Below are 19586 nucleotides of genomic sequence, written 5' to 3'. Positions count from 1 at the left end.
CAATCAGTACAGAAATAAGACAATTACTATACCTGTCTACACATGTAGTGTTCATCGTGTCCAAACGCATATATAACATTTCAGTTGCCTGTGCAAGCTGTGAATTTGAGGATAAGGAAAACTACTCTGAATCCTCCCTCAAAATAAGTTGTGACAGAACATAACATTTCTTAGAAGTCATGATGACTAACAATGCTGAGCATCTTTTCATGTAATTGATTTTTTTAAAAACAGCTGCAGTTATCAGTCATATACAATAAATCTGACTTGTATACAACCCTGAACTAAACAGTGAATATTTATATCGCCTCCAAACTTTCCCCATGCTCTTCTGTAATCCTCTTTCCTCCTCCCCCAACAAGCAAATATTGGTCTGGTGTCACTGGATTACTTTGCATTTTCTATAATTTTGTGTAAATGGAATCATGTAGTATAAATTCTTGTTTGACAACTTTTACTCATCCTACTTAATTTGCAATTCATTCAAGTTGTTGCCTGCACCAAAAATTTGTTCCTTTTTATTGCTGAGTAGTTTTCCATTGTATAGATATGGCAAATTTGTATATTCATTCATGTACTGATGGATATTTGGATTGCCTCATTCTGGGGTATTACAAATAAAGTTTTTTTCTTTTTTAAAAGATCTTGAGAGAGAGTGAGAGAGAGACAGAGAGTAGGAACAGGGGGGAGTGGAAGAGGGAGAGAGAGAAGCAGAGCAGGGAGCCTTACGGGGGGCTTGATCGCTGGACTCCGGGATCATGACCTGAGCCAAAGGCAGACGCTTAACTGACTGAGCCACCCAGGTGTCCCACAAATAAAGATTCTATGAACTTAATGTCCAAGTCTTTGTAGGGATATGTGTTTTCATTTCTGTTAGGTAAATACCTAGGAGTGGAGTGGCTGGACTGTGTGGTATACTTATGTTTAACTTTTGAAGAAATGGCCCCCACAGTAAGAAACATTTAATAATCTTTTAAAGCCAGGTCAAAGAGAGTAAGTTTAAAAACAAAGGAAAGGATACAACTTGGGGTAGAGAGCCAGGCTGGAGTTTGCACAGCTCGATAAGCAGTGTTGTGTACATCACATCAATGTGCGGGGGTGCTGGAAGCTGAAACAGCTCTGCAAAAATCACCTATAAAAGAACCATGAGTCAGAATGCTGTTCAACAAGTATCTTTGTACTTCCATCAGAAAGATCAACATTTTAAACGTAAACTCTTTAACTCCATGGCATTCATAATGAAAAAATAATTACTTTATAATCTTTAGAAACTATACTCTTTAAGACATGGAGATTTGCAATTGAATACTGTAATGAAAATTTCATCGTTCTATAACTCAATCAAATAAGAATATGCAGAAATTAATGCTTATTTGATACTCCCAGAGAATAGTGCAATTAAATTCCTACTCTGGAAGTATCAGAGTTGATTCAGGCAGGTACTCACTGATCCATCAGTTTCACTCCTAGAAGCAGTAAAAACCCTCATTAGATTCTGAAGACAGGAACAGAAGATAGTCAAGTCATTCCAGGCTGCTACTTAAAAACCAGTGCCTGGCAATCTCTTTGGTAGAAAAAGATTACTTTGCCACCGCTGTTGTTCAGAAACTTGTTTCTGCCCTCCCTATATAATTCATGAACCACCTACCTAGAATTCTAAAACCTGGTCTGCATTCTTTCTTCTCATCCCCATCTCCCATCCCTCTGTATTCCCTTCTGATAAAATTTTACACTTTCCAGATTCGAAATTATGACCTATATTTTGCATTTCAACTGACGTGTCAATGAGTCAAGTTCATAGCCTAAATACACTCTTAAAGTTTTATAAGATAGGACAAATGCAGTACTTTTGGGGAAGCACACAAATACATGTATGAACAATAAGTGAATCTGTAATAATAAGTGAATGCTATTTTGAGACCTAAACCTCTACAAGGTGTTCACCCCTCCGCATGACTTGATATGGGGTCGAAAGTATTATTGATTCTTCCTACTTTCAAAAACAATGGGCTCTTCTAATTTCTAGGAATAAATAAAGACTCCTATCTCTCCCTACCGTGTGATACAGGGAATAATAATATACTAGTCAGGGGTATGCTGGTAATAAGAGGCCAGATAAACACAGTTATCTGCCTATGTAATATGGTATTTTAAAGTATTCAAGCCAATTATCTATCTGATAAGTGGACAGTGTACTCACAAGACTGGAGGTAACTTACACTATCCATGAATGAAGACATGCTATATAAATAATTTAGAGGCACTGCAAAATTCCATTTGGCTACTGGCCTCAACCTCCACTTTTGTTTTTACTAACATGGCTAAGAGAGCACAAAATTGACAGCAATTTTCTTGCTCCTGTGTTAATTTTCAGTACCTGACAAGTTGCAAGGGGAAAAAAAAAGCCAAGAGTTATTAACTTTCAAATCCATAGAAAGATTCTGAAACTTAGAAACATGCTCCATGTGGAACACATACCTCAACTATGTGGTAGTTCAAGGGGATCTTGTTCTTCCCTGGATAGCTCACCAACTGTGCAGCACTATTGAAAATTTAACTGAAGTTTAATAAGTATACAAAGATAAATAAAAAAATCACATTAGCAGCTCCAAAAGCACTGTGTTTGGATACAAGGCAAAGAAATCTTTTCTGAAATGCTCTAGACTTCAGGTACTTCACTTAACTATAGCAGAAATTACTTTTGATTACCACAGGAAACTCTCCACAAAACTCCTTGAAAGAGCAAAAGGAGTTTAAGTAATAATATTAAGAAAGCATATTCAGATCTATTAACTTTAAGTGTTTATAGAGTAGAACACTCCCCAAATACTATATTTCTTTCTACTTTAAAAATCTAAACCCAAAGCTTTCTAAGGCTTAAGGAAATACTAAAAATAAACTTTTCCAAAGCTCGCTATCTAAATGCTAGAAAACTATTAATATTCTTTTATTCCTCTAACATTCATACCAAAAACAGTTTGTCATTCAATTTGGCCGCTGCATATGGCAAATATTCACACAAAAAAGCCAACATCATGTGCAATTATAAAGCACTATAGTGTTATGAGGCACCTACAGAGATACTATCTGAGTGTGCGAGGGCCTCGAGAAAGCAAAGGAGTGTTTTTAGAGATTGGTCATTTAGTAATAAGACAGGGCATCAGGAAGAGAGGAAGATTTTCTTACACTCTTCACATTTTGCTCTTAACTAAAATCAAAGTGCTACTTTTTCTCCACTCTAAAAGTTACCATGAAAAGAATCTTACCAAGTCTTCCTTTCCTTCCAGTGAGACTTAATGATGCAGTGAAGATTCTCTTCTATTACAAATCTTTCAACTGAATGACTCCCTGGCATTACAGGACCCTGGAAAGAAAAGCAAATGTAGATACTACAAGCTTAGAAAAAGATACTGTCTTTTATTTATCCAACAAATATCTGAGAGCTTATTATGTTCCAGACACTATACTGGGTGCTGAGGATAAAAGTTCAGAAGTGTAAAAACTTCGTATTTCAGCAAATTACAGTATCATATTCACTTGTATATATGATACAATTAGAATGGCAGTTGCAGCATTTCTTCTAGTGCCCCCGACACCATACTATCATCATCCATCTCAATTAAATCAAAGAGTTTATATATTAACTCTATACAGCTTGATTTTAAGATTTTATTTATTTATTCATGAGAGACACAGAGAGGGAGGAGCAGGTTCCCCGCAGGGAGCCCGATATGGGACTCAATCCCAGACCCCCGGAATCACACTGAGCCGAAGGCAGACGCGCAACTGCTGAGCCACCGAGGAATCCCAAGAGTTTAATTTTCTTTTTTTTTTAACCACGAGAGTAGATTTACTTCCATAATAAATATGCAGAGAGGAAAAATTTTATTTCAAACACTGTATAGACACAGAAAGTCATATATGCATTGAAGATACTTGGGGTGCCTGGGTGGCTTAGTGGGTTAAGCGTGTATCTCTGGCTCACATAATGATCTCAGGGTCCTGGGATCAAGCCCCATATCAGGCTCCCTGCCTAGTGGGGGAGTCTGCTTCTCTCTCCCTCTGCCTCTACCCCCTGGCTTGTGCTTTCTAATAAATAGATAAAACCTTAAAAAACAAAACAGCACTGGGTATTTTTCTTAAAATCAACCTTATTAATAATAGCTAAAATTATTGAGCACTCATGTGTTACATACTATTCTATGCATTTTACATATTAGTAATTCAATCCTCATTAAAACTTTATTTGAACATATTATTATTCTATTAGCAAACTAATGTGGAGAGGAAAATAACTCCCCAATAACTAGGACCTGACTAAATCAGGATTAAAAGCTAAACACTCTTACACTGCATACTGTACTCTCAATCTACTTACACATACTAAACAATTTCTTGCCTAATGACGTGATACCATTCACTAAATTAAACTGTTAACTTCACTGCTATTGATCCTCTTAGATAATAAACCACTCAAAATTAAAATTTATCACAGGCTAGTTCCAACAAGATTAAGCCACAAGCACAATGCAACACAAGCCCTCTGATAGAACTTTTGGTTGGTCACATACTTCGGGATCATCTGTGTAATCAAACATTCTGAAGATGACCCTTGGCATCGGGTACACTGAATCTTCCGTGTGCGGAGGTGGTGTAAAAGGAGGCAGATTGTGTTGCAATGCTTCACACAGGATGCTGTCAAAGGCAAGATAAGGTCTTAGGATGTGCCGCTCCTGCCAGCGATCCTTTTTCAATTTCTGAATCTGGGCCCACAGGCAATCTAAATACTAAAGACAGATTAATTTTTAATAATTAATATATATTTGGAGGTCACTTAGAATATTTTGATTAGACAAACCAAAAACATTACCATATAAAATATATGACACAAAAGCTAGTTTGCAATTAAATATGGTACAAAGGAATAGTGCCAAGTCTTTCTTTTTAATTACTTTATAAAGTCTACCTGTCTGAGTCTGTTACTGCTTACATTTTCAAACTGGGCATTTAAATAAAAAATAACTATATCTGGAATCTTGCAGAATAAAGAATGCTTTGATTACATTCTAACATTAAAAATCCACTATATGCTAGGGCGCCTGGGTAGCTCAGTCGTTAAGCACCTGATTCTTGATTTTGGCTCAGGTCATGATCTTGGGGTCACAAGATCAAGCCCCAAGCTGAGCAGAGTCTGCTGGAGATTCCCTCTGCATGCCTCCAGCCTGCTCATGGACATGTTCTCTCTCTCTCTCAAATAATAAATACGTAAGTAAAATCTTAAAAAAAAGAAAAATCCACTACACACCTAGAGCTATGAGGAGCTGGAACTTTGATATGAAATGCGGAAAAGTAGTTAAGGTATATAAATGGAATGATGTGCATATACCACAGAGATAAGAATCTACTCAAGAGCTGACTGTGCTTGTATCACAAGAGACTGAGAATCAATTTACCTCTTCTTGCGGGTGTGGTTTCTCAGCAGTCCATACTTGTAACATGGGCACATGTGTTTTTTGGCGTCTTCTAATATAAAAATGAAAATCTACACTTAGGTTTTTAACAACATGGAAAGATGTTCAATTGCTTCATAATTAATAAAATGCAAATTAAAGCAGCAAAGTAACATTTTACATCAAATTATCATATTGCCAAAATGTGGACAAATATGCAATTCCAAACACTGCTGGCACAGGGGCTAACTGATCTAATCTCTTTAGAGGAGATTTGGAAGAGTAGAATTTCTTTGGAAGGCGATTTGACTAAGTCTAACAAAACTAAAATTGTTAAGACACTTCAACCCAGCAATGACATTTCTAAAAACTCTCACCCTCCACAAATGTATGTGCCCAGTACACAAATACATATACATAAGGATATTCACTGAAACGTTGTTTATAATACCAAAAGACTGGAAATAACCTAAATGTCTACCAAAAGGGACTCGTTAAAGAAATTATGGTATGTTAAAAGAGTAGAAATACTGTACAGCTGTCAAAAAGAAAGAGGTATACCTATATGTTTTTATGCAATAAATCCAAGTTATATTAAGTGGAAAAAAAAAACAAATGAAGAACAGTATGTATACTGGACTATCATTTGTAGAAAAAAAGGGAAGGACATATATTCAAATGCTAGGATATTCATATTCTTTTATTTTTATTCTTTTGCAAACATCTACATTTTAAAAAGAACCAGTATGATTTTCAAAAACATTAAAAAGATTTATCACTTAAAAGTAGCTTAATGACAAAGCAGGTTTTTATCTTTAGATTTCTTTTAGTTCTATTTGTAACTAATTAACAATATCCAAACAGGTTACCTATTAATAGATTATGAAGCTTGTAACAAAGTTATTTTGAAAAAACTTAAGGGGACACAAAATTACCACACTGCTGGGTAAGTGAGTCTAAACTTACGAACAAGCCCTACTATTAGTCTTATACCTAATAAGACAAACAAGTTTTATACCCACTTCAAAGAAATGGGCAATAGGAGGATATGAGATGTTTTCATGGAAATGCATCATATTATTTAAGAAGTGTGGGTTAGAAGAGCCACTATTTTAAGGACTTGGTTTAGGACTTACATGAAATAAATACATTGTATGTGCTAAACTTCTGTCTCAAATATTGTGATTCAGTAGGTCTGAAGGTTGGGATTGGAGCACATTTAAGTCCTACAGGGAAGTCTTATGCACATTAGGATTTGAGAACCACTGTGTGAGAACAGAAGATATTTTATGACTTTGCCAAAGCAGCTCAAAAGGAGCTGTTACCAACTCCTTTGCACCAGTAAAGTAAGCAAACATTGAATTACCCTGAGGTCTCAGAAAGTTATAAGAGTAGGGGAATGAGGTTACTTAGAGAAAGCCATTAGGAACTCTGCAGTTTATTTGTGAGAAATGAAACTGACATGGTATTACTAACAGATAAAATATAGCACAGTTATCGTATCAGTAAGAATAATGAGCCGTGCCCTTACTTAAGATAGCTTTCAGTGTTGGCAAAGATGCGGTCCATCTCTGCATCTTTCTTTTCGTATAACTCCTTTCCAACCCAGGGCAAAGATGACAGAAAGGCATACACATACCAATCTCGCCGCACCTGAAGAATTTTTTAAAAAGGCAAATTTAAAATATGTGCTGGTTAATTTTCATTCATATTGTACTTGTATCTGAATGAATTCCTCCATTCCTAGAGAGGCTTTTAATACAGCTTAGGTAAGACACCCCTGGCTCAGTCAGAGCATTTCTACCTCATATTAGTTTTAATTTTATCAGACAGATCAGTGAATTAACATACAGATATCAGAGAACCCACCACTGTGGCAGTTGACTTAGCTTGTAGATATTAAGAATTTATAGTGTGAAAATCTACTGTTATCTTTTGGTTTTGATTACGAAAGGGTTACCAGGGAAAAATTCCTAGTACTGTATGGACAAGATTCAGCATACCGTGTTTTCTTACCTGAGGTACATCTTCTTCCTGAGTTACACTTACAAAATTTTCAAACATAGCAACCATGGATGGGGCAGCAATGACATGACAATTCACAAGATCAGATAAAAAACGGACCTGTTACAGAAAACGATTTCTATTAAATCTAAATGTAATATAATCACACAATAGACAGTCTTGTAATGATTGAAACTACAGGTCTGAAAAACTATGCCTCAAGACTGAATCTAACCTGCTGCCCGTTTTTCTTTTGCACAGCCTGTGAACTAAGAGTGGCTTTCAGATACTCAAATGCTTGAAGCAATCCAAAAGAATATTTTATGATTTATACAAATTATATGAAATTAAATTTTAGTGTCCACAAATAAACTTGTATTGGAACACAGCAAGCTCATTCATTTATATATTTTCTATGGCTGCTTTTGTTCTACAACAGCACAACTGAGTACTTGTGACAGAAACCGAATGAAGGATGGGAATCTGCATTTACAGGTTCCTATTCCATAGCTACATCAACCTATAATCTTTTCAGTCCTCTGTGAAAAAATTTTCACTGGACTAGAGAAATGGCAGTTTCTGAACAGATATTTGTTGGATGTCCCTTGTGTGCCACTAAGCACTTTTAAAGTTTCTCACAGTCTAGTGGGACAAGCATAATCTCAACCCAAAAGAATGACTCCTTTAAGGTAAATTAAAAAAGTATTCTAGGAACAGTGATAAAGGGAGTAGGGGAAAGCATCATAAAGGAGGAAATACCTGGGCTAGGTCATAAAGGATGAGTGAAGTATGCCTCAAGTGGAGAGTAACAAGAGTATTCTAGGCAGGATTCAAAAAGATGTATTCAGGGATCTGCAAATAATTGTGAAACAGCTGGAGGGTATATGGGAAGCAAGGAGAGAGAAAGATTGGGGCAGCCATAAAAGGTCAGCACTGAGTGTGGACTTAATCTTAAGCCTGACTGGTGTTTAACTTTTTTGGTAATATACTCAGTAAAAGACCTTGATCACATACATGGAATTCTAGGTAATATAAATAAACATAAATATCATACACAAACATATATACTATACACTGGCCCACTGTCAATCTATGTATTACATATTAGTAAGGCTTATTAATTACATTTCCATTTAAGATAAGTATTTACTTCCTCTCACCCAGTGAATCATCTTGTGCACAAGATTTTAAAAACCTTCCACTGTAGAGAATGGAAAGGAACTCGGGTTTGTGATCTATAACCAACATGAGCAGTGAGTTACAGAAAGACCGGTCTGGTGCCACAGTAGGAGTCAGAATGAAAGACAGAGAGTCTGGATGCAAATGATCAGTTAAGAGCCTGTCTTAAAACATGAGGAGGAAGGGAGTGTTCTGGCTGGCTCAGTAGGGCATGAGACTCTGAATCTTGGAGTCATGAGTTCAAACCCCACGTTGGGCACAGAGCTTACTTAAAATAAAAGGCACGAGAAGGAAGGCATGAACTATGCTAGTGGTCCTGGAGACAAAAGAAAAGGGACAGGCCAGAGGGAAATTTACGAGGCAGAAATGACAGGATGTGGGAACTACTTACAGGATAAGGGAGCAAAGGGAAGACAAACATTAATGCTCAAGTCCCTAGATGGGTAATGCAGTAGACAGCAGACCCTGTGTGTGGTTTGGGAAGACAGAATGATACATTTAGGGATTTTTGTAACTAAGGGACTTCCAGGCAAGATATCTTAGGGCTATCCAGGTAGTATCTGTAATACAGGTCTGGAGCTCAGGAGAAAGGCTGAAGTAGGACATACAGATTACCAACTTGTTAGGAAGGGTCACTCAAATAAAGATGGTTTGTAACGAAATGAGAGAGAACGAGAATGCTTTAGGAGAGAGTGTTTAAAGTGAAGTGAGGACAGAATCCTGGGAAACACAAAATATAAGGGGTAAAGGAAGATTACCCAGTAAAAAGAGACAGAGAAATAGAAGGGAGGTGGCAGCAGGAGGTCCTCAAACAGTGGTGCTGCAGAAATCCACAGACAAGAAAGTAGTGTAAAGCATCACATGCTACCAGAAGGTCAACTAGTATTTAGAGCGAAAAGAAGCCACTGGATTTGGTAATGAGCTCTGTGGTACCTTTAGTGAGAATGGTTTCAGAAGAGCAGCTACTGTGGTGAGAAAGAAAAAATTCCTTGGTTGTAGCTCACTTCTCCCCCTCCAACCCAATCATCATAATATACTAAAAAAGTAACTTACCAAATATACAGCTTCATTATAGTTGTTTGCTTTCAGTGATTCTTTAAGCTGACGAATCATAGCTTCTACAAACTCTCCACCAAAATTGTAATTCCTGGCATTCAGCAGTCCAACTAATGTTGTATAAATTGTCAACTTCTCAGGTAACAGGCGTGCACTGATTTGAGAACCCAGTACAAGAAAACCCCAAAACAACAGTATTATGTTAAGTTGCTTGATTCTATATTATATAAGTCTTTTGTCATTTTACTAACTTTGGAACAGGATTCCTTTGAGCTATATTTTTAAAACTATTTCAGAAAAGGCATAAATGTTGAGAAGAATTGGACATGACCCCTGTAATTTTTTATTTTAATTCTAATTAATCCAAGAATTAAAAGTAAAACAACTCTAATTATAAATTTATCAAACTAAAGTAAGTATAATTAATGCTAAACCAGTTTTTCTTCTAATGTGTTTAGTGGACTTTAAAGAGCAGTTCTACAGAAACTGTTTCCATGGTAAAACATCTGGGAAATGCTGGGTGAAACAAGTTTCTTCAATGCAGAATCATTAAGAGGGAGATGGAACATTCACCATTTATAAACTTAGCTAACCAAATGTCACAGGATCAGAATTCCACTTTGAGAAACACTATTTTAGTTGCTTAGAAAAAATTCAGAACTAAAACCACTTCCAGCTAAGTTCCTATCAGTTAAATTGCTGAATGTCAACATGGTACTTGGACATAGTAAGATATCTTTACACCACTTTTATCCAAAAGTTGTTTAACTATTTCTTTGCAAAGCATACATTAGAGTGATCAATGTCCATCTGAGAGATGAGAAAGCCTGGATTGTTAATTCCACCACTGGGAGATACTGTTTCATGATTTAATTTGAGACTTTTCCCACTTTAATTTACTCACAGATTAAATAATATTTGGTCTAGTTAACCTAACTCAAAGAAAGATTATGCCTATCAATATCTTCAAAAGCTTCTTCAGTCTTCTGAGAAGAACTATTACGCAAGTAACCAGTTCCCAAGTTTGGCTGGTACTACTGATTAAAAATACACATTAAACTCTATATATTGTATATATTTAAATGCTCGTGCTTCAAAGAAAATCTCTGAAATGTGGAAGTGTCTACTTTCACACTTAAAAAATAGTCAACTCAAATGATTTTAAGGTTCCAAGAAATGAAACATAAGGAAAATGCTCAATTTTAGTCCTATTTATCTCTATGCAAAAGAGTTCACCAAAGGTCATTTTGTCTGTATACATTTCCCATTAGAAGGAAAGCTAATAAAACATGGAAAGTAAACATATCTTTTGAACATTCCCAAAGCATTTAAAGGTAGATAATACATTATCACCTGGATTCACAAATCTTTTGCATACATACACTGTACAAAGAAGCCTTAAGATCTTGCTCTTGTAGTTAGGAAGATCAGCTTCTAAAACACCTGCCAAGCCTTCTAGGTTGCTCTCCAGAGAGCAGGCACTCTGTAGAGGACAGCATATTAAATATCTGTTAAGTACTCAGCAATTAGTGAGTGAAAATTTTCTAAGTGATCATAAAAAAACGTTAAAGCCTTATATGCATAAGGCACTATGACAGGTTTAGTATAAATCAGTAATTATTGCTCTATAGAAATCCATAAAAAGAGAATAAATGAAATTTTAAAAGCAAGCAGTCCGAGGAAGCAGAGTAAGAATTAGAAATGGAAGGACATCATCTGTTCTCCTGTGTTTCTGTAATTGATTCACTTAATACATGACCCTAAGCAAATTACCACAGGTATCTAAGACTTGTTTGTTCCTTATTTATAAATTGAGAGGATTATTTCTTAAGGTCTAAGACTCATATTCAAATTCTATGAAAATTATTAAGAACGTTTAACTCACAATTACCTGCATCCCAAGGGTTTAATATGCATTTACTTTGGGATACAGATGCATGGCAATACAAGTTTCATATATCACCAAGTTTTGCTGCAGAAGTGAATCAAGCACAGTCAACTACAATCCTAAGCCCATCAGTCTGTGTCTATCTGGCACATACCTTTTCTCCTACTTTGCATATTAAGGATTCCAAATGATCTTCAGTTTCATTGGCATCCGAGGTCTTTCTCCTTTTGTGAGGCTGTCCTCCTATTTCAACAATGTAAAAAATTAACATTACATGATGAATCTAATACCACAAATTTTATTTAACTTTTTAAATACTATCTCTTTCCTATCAGAAATGCTACTTTTTATACACTTTTTTAAGATTTTATTTATTTATTCATGAGAGGTGGAGAGAGAGGCGCAGACATAGGCAGAGAGAGAAGCTGGCTCCCTGCCAGCTAATGCCCCTGATGTGGGACTTGATCCCAGGACCCCGGGATCACAACCTGAGCCCAAGAGAGACACTCAACCATTGAGCCACCCAGGTGCCCCACACAGGAGAAGCTCTTAACTGACCCACCACCTCCCTGATGGGGCTCCATTCACCAAAGGTCTCCATAACCAGGGACACTACAGTTAACTCCAAGAGGCATTAGTTATGTTCAATTTGATGTGAATAGTGCCCTACAAAGGCAATGCAGCAGCCCGGTCCACTTCTGGGGATAGGGAGGAACACTGCTTACAACATCCTAACCACTAGTAGTTAGAATACTTTCTGGAACACTCCTGTACTGCTATTCCCATTCTTTAAACTGAATTGTTCACTGATGATATTCAGTTACTTGGTCCTAAAGTCTCTAAGTGCCAGTAATACTTATTATTCTAATAATGAAAATTATTATGTAAACCAATGAAATATGGGTATAAAACCAAGTTGAATGCTTTGGAAAGACTAGGCAAAAAAGGGAGGAAAACTTCAGAAGATGAGAAAGGGAGCATAAAACATGAGCATTCCTCACTAGTTTCTCAAGTGTCTGAACTTTCAACTCTATAATTAATAGCTCTGGTTCTATAGACCATGCAGAATTAGAGTATAGTTTACCTCAAGCAATGGGAATCACAATCAGCAGATATATACTCAAAGAAACAACCTGAACACTTTATCAAATAATCAGTGGTAGAAAAGTACGTTTTATGATTTACTTTACTAGTCTATTCTATTCAAAAACCATTATCATTCAAATAATCTTTTTTTAAAGATTTTATTTATTTATTTGAGAAGGAGTGAGCAAAAGTGAGCATAAGCAGGGGCATATGGAGAAGCAGTCTCCCTGATAATTAGGGAGCCCAACGGGAGGCTCGATCCCAAAACTTGGGATCATGACCTGAGCCGAAGGCAGATGCTCAACCGACTGAGCCACTCAGGTACTCCTCATTCAAAGAATCTTAAAAAAAAAGAAAAAAAAAAACATCTACCACACCCAAATCATTATCAATCACCTAACTGTCCTTTTGGTTGCTGAAGAATTCCGGCTGAACAAACTACAAATCAAACTTAGGCACTGGATAGTCTATTACTGTTAAGATTCTTACTATTAAAAAAAAAAAGATTCTTACTATTAATCATCTTTTACCATTTTGTTTAAAACCTTAATATACACACCTTACATCCTTTTGTGGAATAATCTACAGCTTAACAATTTTAAATTAATAGTGTTAAGTATGGAACATGATGCTGTTGATAAACATAATGTTGGCTAGTGTCCCAATACAATTCAACTTTGGCTTCCACCAATTAGATTATTAGGACAACATGTGGACAAGGAAGTAAAACTCTGTAGCAGTGCTAGCGATCTGCATTAATAATGAAATCTGCAGTTGGGTACAGGATTACCCAGGAGTAAGTTAAACATAACTTAAATGGTCTCCAGACTTCTATAGCCAAAGGAACAGAGTCATCTTTAAAGAATTCACAATCACCTACTTGCCTCTATAACATCTGGCTTAAAATATGGTGATTCTCATAAAACATAGCACTCTGGTATTCTAAGCTTGGGTGTCAAAAGTCTCTTCAAGGGATGCCTGGGCGGCTCAGCGGTTGAGTATCTGCCTTAGGCTCAGGATGTGACCCCGGAGCTCCGGGATCGAGTCCCGCATCAAGCTCCTGCACGGACCCTGCTTCTCTTCCCTCTGCCTATGTCTCTGCCTCTCTCTGTCTCTCTCACGAATAAATAAAATCTTAAAAAAAAAAACAAAACAAAAACCCCAAGTTTCTTCAATGACTGAAACGGTCTTCAAGTACCTTAAACTTAAGCTGAATAAAACCAATCTATTAATAACTAGATAGGACCAGACGGAAGTACTATAAAAGTCCACAGAGTAAAGCACTGTGTGCTTTGACACCCTGACCCTTTAGTTATCATTATGATCTGGCTTAAGTAACAAATGAATATAGTTTTGAGAGGATAATCCCATAAAAAATATAACATGCATGCACTATGACAGTTGAGATGTATTCCTGGAGATATCTGCCCATGTAAAGTGGACATGTGTGACACAGTGGAATCAGTGACCTTGATTCTCAAATATGCAACAAACCTACATCACAGGATCTTTAAAGGTTCCACCACCCAAACAACCAACTTTTACACAAAGGTCTTCTATTTGCAGGATGTATTCCCTGAAAAAAATCCACATATTCAATGCAATGTTTATAAGCTGTCAGCCAGGCTGTTAAAATAGCCTCTCCTAGAGCAGTGGTTTTTAATTGGTGAGATTTTGCCCCCGGTAGGGGTCACATGACATACATACTGTCTCTGGAGACAGTTTTAATTGTCACAAATGGGGAAGTGCTACTGACATCCAGTGGGTAGAGGCCATGGATTCTGCTAAACATATTACATTGGACAACTCCTAACAACAAAGAATAATCCAGCCGGACATATCAATAGTGCCGATGGTGAGCACCTTGGTTCTAGAAAGTAGAATATACTAATAGTATTCTTCAGAAACAGATTATGGTAAGGCTGAGAAAATGCAGATGGCGAAAAACTAGCTGAATGAGAGCAGTTTTTTGTTTTTGAAACTTTAACCACCATTCTCTCCTTTCTGGCTCATCTACTCCGCCAACCCTTTATCTCACATCCCACCCTTCACATCTTCCCTAAATTAACTCTCCAGCTGGCTGGCTTGTTCCCCAATCTATTTGGAATCATACCCCAGTCTTTAAAGCAGCCCTCCCAGACCCTCTTATAACCTAGAAAAAGAGAAAATAATGCTGTGAGAGAGAAGGTAGGATTTCTAATATAAAACTAGAAAATACAACTACACAGTCCTCCCTAAACTGCAACTCCTATTTTCTCTCTTCCCATTCTGACTGTATGAAAGCACAAGTTTTGTTTGGAGAAGGGGAGGAAGCAGAAAGTACTAAGATAGGCCCCACTCTCACCTGATATTTGAGAGGATATAAAGGAGGGCTGGTAAAACTAGACGCATCTGAACTCACAACAGTAACAGGATATTGAACTCAAAACAGAACCTGGGTATGCAGAGTAAAGCAGCTTCATTAGAATAAAATTTTGGGAATTAGCTAAATGTTTTCATATACCCTCAATGAAAATATATCTAGGATAGCTCCCAAAGAATAGATTTTATATTAAATGTAACTATGTAGACATTTTACAACATAGATTCAGTTACATATTGCCACTTCACTCTGACACCCTTGGCTTATATAGGAGAGAGAAACCAATCTTTATTAAAACCCATTTATGAGGCACCTGGTGGCTCAGTGGGTTGAGCATCCAACTCTTAGTTTCTGCTCAGGTCATGACCTCAGGGTTGTGAGCTAGATCCTGGCATCAGGCTCTGCAACTCAGTATGGAGTCGGCCAAGATTCCGTCTCTTCCCCTCCCTGCTCTCACATGCACTTATATCTTCTCTTTCTGATAAATAAAAAAAATCTTTAAAAAAAAAAAAAATCCAGGGGATCCCTGGGTGGCTCAGCGGTTTGGCTGCCTGCCTTTGGTCCAGGGCGCAATCCTGGAGTCCCGGGATCAAGTCCCGCACCGGGCTCCCTGCATGGAGCCTGCTTCTTCCTCTGCCTGTGTCTCTGCCTCTTTCTCTCTCTATCATGAATAAATAAACAAAATCTTTAAAAAAAAATCCAAAAACTCTTTGAAAGGATCCTCACATACAAATAACTTTTTCCCTGTAAGGTGATCCTAACTTTATATGGATATACTGTACATCTTATACCCTGAATTATTATAAAAACCGCACTAACTGGAAAACAAAGACCAACCCTGTAAAAGAGAAAGTAGCAAAACCAACCATACAAAAGGGAAAAGTAGATTTAAAGCAGAAGTGACCATCACACCTGAAACAAACTATACTCTTCCTTCGAGTAACAAATCCCTTCACTTCTAATTATTTTTTCTGTAAGTTAAAAAAGTAGTCACAGTCTAAAAGATAAGGCGCTAATTCTAAGTAGCTTAAAAAGGGGGTTAAAAATGGGTTTTTAGCAAAGGTATTCGATAATACAAATTACTTTCTTAAAATAACAAAATAACATACTGAACAGATATTATATGCATTAAAGCTTTGCAGATATTTTTTCCCTTTCTTCAGAGACATTCTTTTTAAAACATTTTTAAAATAGATTTTATTTATTTATTCATGAAATACACACAGAGAGAGGCAGAAACACAGGCAGAGGGAGAAGGAGAAGCAGGCTTCCCACAAAGAGCCCAATGTGGGACTCAACCGCTGAGCCACCCAGGCGTCCCCCTTCAGAGACATTTTTAAAGGGATTCTAAGAAATGAGTTAGTTTTAGCACTGGATCAGTATCCATAAATGCTAAATTCCCTTTCAGGATTTCCCTTTCCTTCTCTATAAATTGAACTTCACTCCACCAGCTGAATTTCGTTGGTAGTCTAATCCTGGACACTCTAGTCTCAACAAAGAGACACAATTTTAAAACTGCCCTCTATGAGCTGATCCTTTGCTACCTCTGTGATCTTAGCTCCTACAACTCCCCCCAGCCCCACCCCTCTGACTCTGCTCCAGGGATACTGGCCTCCTTACTTTCTGTGAACACCACAGGAATGCTCCAGCCTTCAGTCCTTGGCATTTGTGGTTCCCTTTTCTTAGACTATTGCTTTTCCCCATAGAGCCACCTGGTTTGCTCCCTTCCTGCAAATCTCCCACCAGACACCATTCTCAGTGAGGCCCTTCCTGATCAACTGACATAAAACAGTAAATCCACCTCGCCTACAGTCTCTACCCCCTTTCCCCAGTTTTATTTTTCTCCATAGCCCTTACTACCATTTGATACACTATATTTGATTGTGTTCTGACTGTAAAAGGGAGGCTTGATCTTTATACTGTCCACTACTGTACTGCCAGTAGTTAGGATAGTGCCTGGCACCGTTAAATATTTGTTAAATAAATAATTATATCTTGTCAAGCATATGGAAAGTCATGACAGTCAATGACTGATAAGAGCTGACGATAATCCAGAAATACTCAGGTGTATCTACTTAATTATGACTATCAGAATTCATTTTAAAACAGCCTTCTATAACATTTAAGTGTCTGATATTTCAGATCTTAAAAAAATTAGTAGATGCTTAATTAAAAGATTCAGCTGTTATGGCAGCTGATCCAAATTGTGGCAATTTATCAAAGTTCCAGATTTGGTATAGTATCCAAGAGGAACTATATACAAACTGTCCTACTACTAAATTATTCACCAGAGTTAACTTTAATGAACTCATTTTACTTCTTTTTGTCTTATTTTTAGGTTCCTGCATCAAGATCCAAATGGATCATGATTTACTGTCCAGCTAGTATTAAAAGAAACTGTCAAGAGGGGATCCCTGGGTGGCTCAGCGGTTTGGCGCCTGCCTTTGGCCCAGGGCGCGATCCTGGAGTCCCGGGATCGGGTCCTGCGTCGGGCTCCTGGCATGGAGCCTGCTTCTCCCTCCTCCTGTGTCTCTGCCTCTCTCTCTCTCTATCATAAATAAATAAATCTTTAAAAAAACTGTCAGGAAAGTTATGCCACCATCACAATAGCAAAAGCAAAAGCTGTTTTCTACATATTCACATCCAATTCTCCAGGTTGCCCTCTGGAAACATTTTCTCTCCCTTTAAGGGTACCCTAAAAGGGAGAAGAGTGGAGAAAAGAAAATATGAGAAAAGCAAAGAAAACGAGAAGAACTTTAAAAGACTCAAGTTCCCTAAACCCCAACCAAATTGCATCAGGCATATTAGTTTTTGGTTAATAAAATTCAAAGCCTATGAAAACCGTTTTCTGTGGTCTGCACGTACATCATACACAAAACCTCACACGTTTAAAAAAAAAAAAAATCTAGGCATCCAGCATAGTAATACTTGGGTAGTGAAGAGACCCCTGGATTTCCTTTTATCCGAGTCCTGGCACTGCTATGTCTCCATGTGTATTACACTAAAACTCCGGATCCTCAGGCATCAGATAAGGATGAACTAGAATATCCTCTCAAGCCATTCCCTAGCAGAAATCTGATGCTTCAATGTTAAAACACATGTGATTCTGCTCCTACTCCTAAATGCCCCAAAATTCAAGGACAGGCAAATGTTAGTGAAGAAAATCATATATTAAATGAAATTTTTCTTCCATGTTTTTTCTTATATTGTTGACATGTGCCAGCGTTTGTCACCTCTCAAGCATTAACAGATGCTAAGTAAGTAAATATAACCATGAGATACTTGTTACATGTATTAACTCATTTATGACCCTCACAAAACTGAACAGAGGTCGGTATCCTTACACTTCTACATTACAGACTAAAGTTTCCAGGGGTGCTAGAACCTGGGCAAGATTATGAAGTAATGGTGGAGTCTAGCTTTGAACTTAAATCCTCTGACTCCAAAGTCTGGCCTCTTAACCATTATACCACATCCCTTTTAAAGAATATAGACTATTCTATAACCTGGAACATAGTAACAGAACTACTCAATTTCTTCCCTTTTTGGTGGATGTGTGCTCTTGACTGATTCCCGTAATGCGAGCATATTTTCCTGTTTTTAACCTGCCAAATTATCCTTGTTTTTTTTTTTTTTTTTTTTTTTTTATGATGGCAACACCGCGATCATCACCCTGGAGTGCAACCATCCAAATCCCTAAGGGCTCTCCAGTTAAGTTTTTCCAGCACCCTTCCCTTTCAACGAGGGAAATAACACTTGCAGCTAATTCAAAATCTACTGTAACGACGTGCATCTGTTTGTTAGTGACCTGAGTGTGGGGAACAGACGGCTTTCTTTCCTTGGAGCATGAAAGAAGGCAAATCCACGGATGACGGATACAGCCGAGCTCAGACTGCGATTCCTCCGATCTCCCCACTCACCGCTTTGTTCCTTCCTCTCTGGGGGCCCTTTCCAGGTGCAGTTTGAGGGTCAAAACGAGACCCTGGGACTAGCGGGTACCTGTCACTGTGCCTAAGAGGCGGCCGCACATGACCCTGGTGTATTGCCCTGCTCGGCGGTACCGAGGACCAAATCCTGAAGACTCCTTAGAGACCAGAGGTCCAGCAGGCCGACGACTAAAGGAGCTGGGGCGGAGGGGAGCGGGGCCTTTTAACAAGTTGCCGGGCCTCACCCTCGCTCCACTCTCCCGGGCCCCCCGAACGCTGCCGGGCTGTGTGTGTGCGTGTGTGGCGGGGGGAGGGCTCCCCATCCTTTCCTCGAGTCCCCGCGATCCCGGCCCCCACCTGGGCGCGGCCTCGGCGGTCGGGCCTTGGGCACTCACCGTCGTTCTCGTCGCTGTGCCGCCGCCGCGACATGCCGCACGCCGGGCGCCGCCGAGCTGAGAGAGGCCGGGCGGGAAGCGCGGCAGGAACTGTCGGGCCGCCGGCCGGTGCGAGGACACAGACGAGGCGCGCGCAGGGGCCGGCGCGCAGGCGCACTCGCTGGCGACGGGTCCCGGAAGCGCAGGCGGGAGAGGCGGCCGCGGGGTGCGCGGGACGGCTCGGCGGGCTCGGCGGGCTCG

The 19586-nt window shown here is 38.5% G+C and overlaps 1 protein-coding gene across 2 annotated transcripts in view; it reads right to left on the bottom strand.

Annotated features, from left to right (window-relative positions):
- NCBP1 (nuclear cap binding protein subunit 1) overlaps positions 1 to 19530 on the bottom strand; it is a 36336-nt gene extending 16806 nt beyond the window's left edge. Inside the window, exons 1-12 of one of the 2 annotated variants that reach the window (XM_025433411.3) lie at positions 19347 to 19530; positions 11732 to 11820; positions 11072 to 11172; positions 9687 to 9843; positions 7467 to 7574; positions 6982 to 7103; positions 5454 to 5523; positions 4572 to 4787; positions 3267 to 3364; positions 2479 to 2542; positions 1022 to 1132; positions 33 to 97 (exon numbers count right to left, since the gene is read on the bottom strand). In XM_025433411.3, the coding sequence (XP_025289196.1) occupies positions 33 to 97; positions 1022 to 1132; positions 2479 to 2542; positions 3267 to 3364; positions 4572 to 4787; positions 5454 to 5523; positions 6982 to 7103; positions 7467 to 7574; positions 9687 to 9843; positions 11072 to 11172; positions 11732 to 11820; positions 19347 to 19380 (1235 nt within the window). In that variant the 5' untranslated portion in view covers positions 19381 to 19530. Of the gene's footprint in view, positions 1 to 32; positions 98 to 1021; positions 1133 to 2478; positions 2543 to 3266; positions 3365 to 4571; positions 4788 to 5453; positions 5524 to 6981; positions 7104 to 7466; positions 7575 to 9686; positions 9844 to 11042; positions 11173 to 11731; positions 11821 to 19346 lie in introns of those variants that run through there. The other variant, XM_025433412.3, reaches the window with a different exon arrangement.
- Between the last annotated feature and the right edge of the window lie 56 nt (positions 19531 to 19586).

Source organism: Canis lupus, chromosome 11, assembly GCF_003254725.2.
Source record: "Canis lupus dingo isolate Sandy chromosome 11, ASM325472v2, whole genome shotgun sequence".
Classification (NCBI taxonomy): Eukaryota; Metazoa; Chordata; class Mammalia; order Carnivora; family Canidae; genus Canis; species Canis lupus.
The sequence above is the reverse complement of the archived record's forward strand: the minus strand, read 5'-3'. Positions and strand labels throughout refer to the sequence as shown.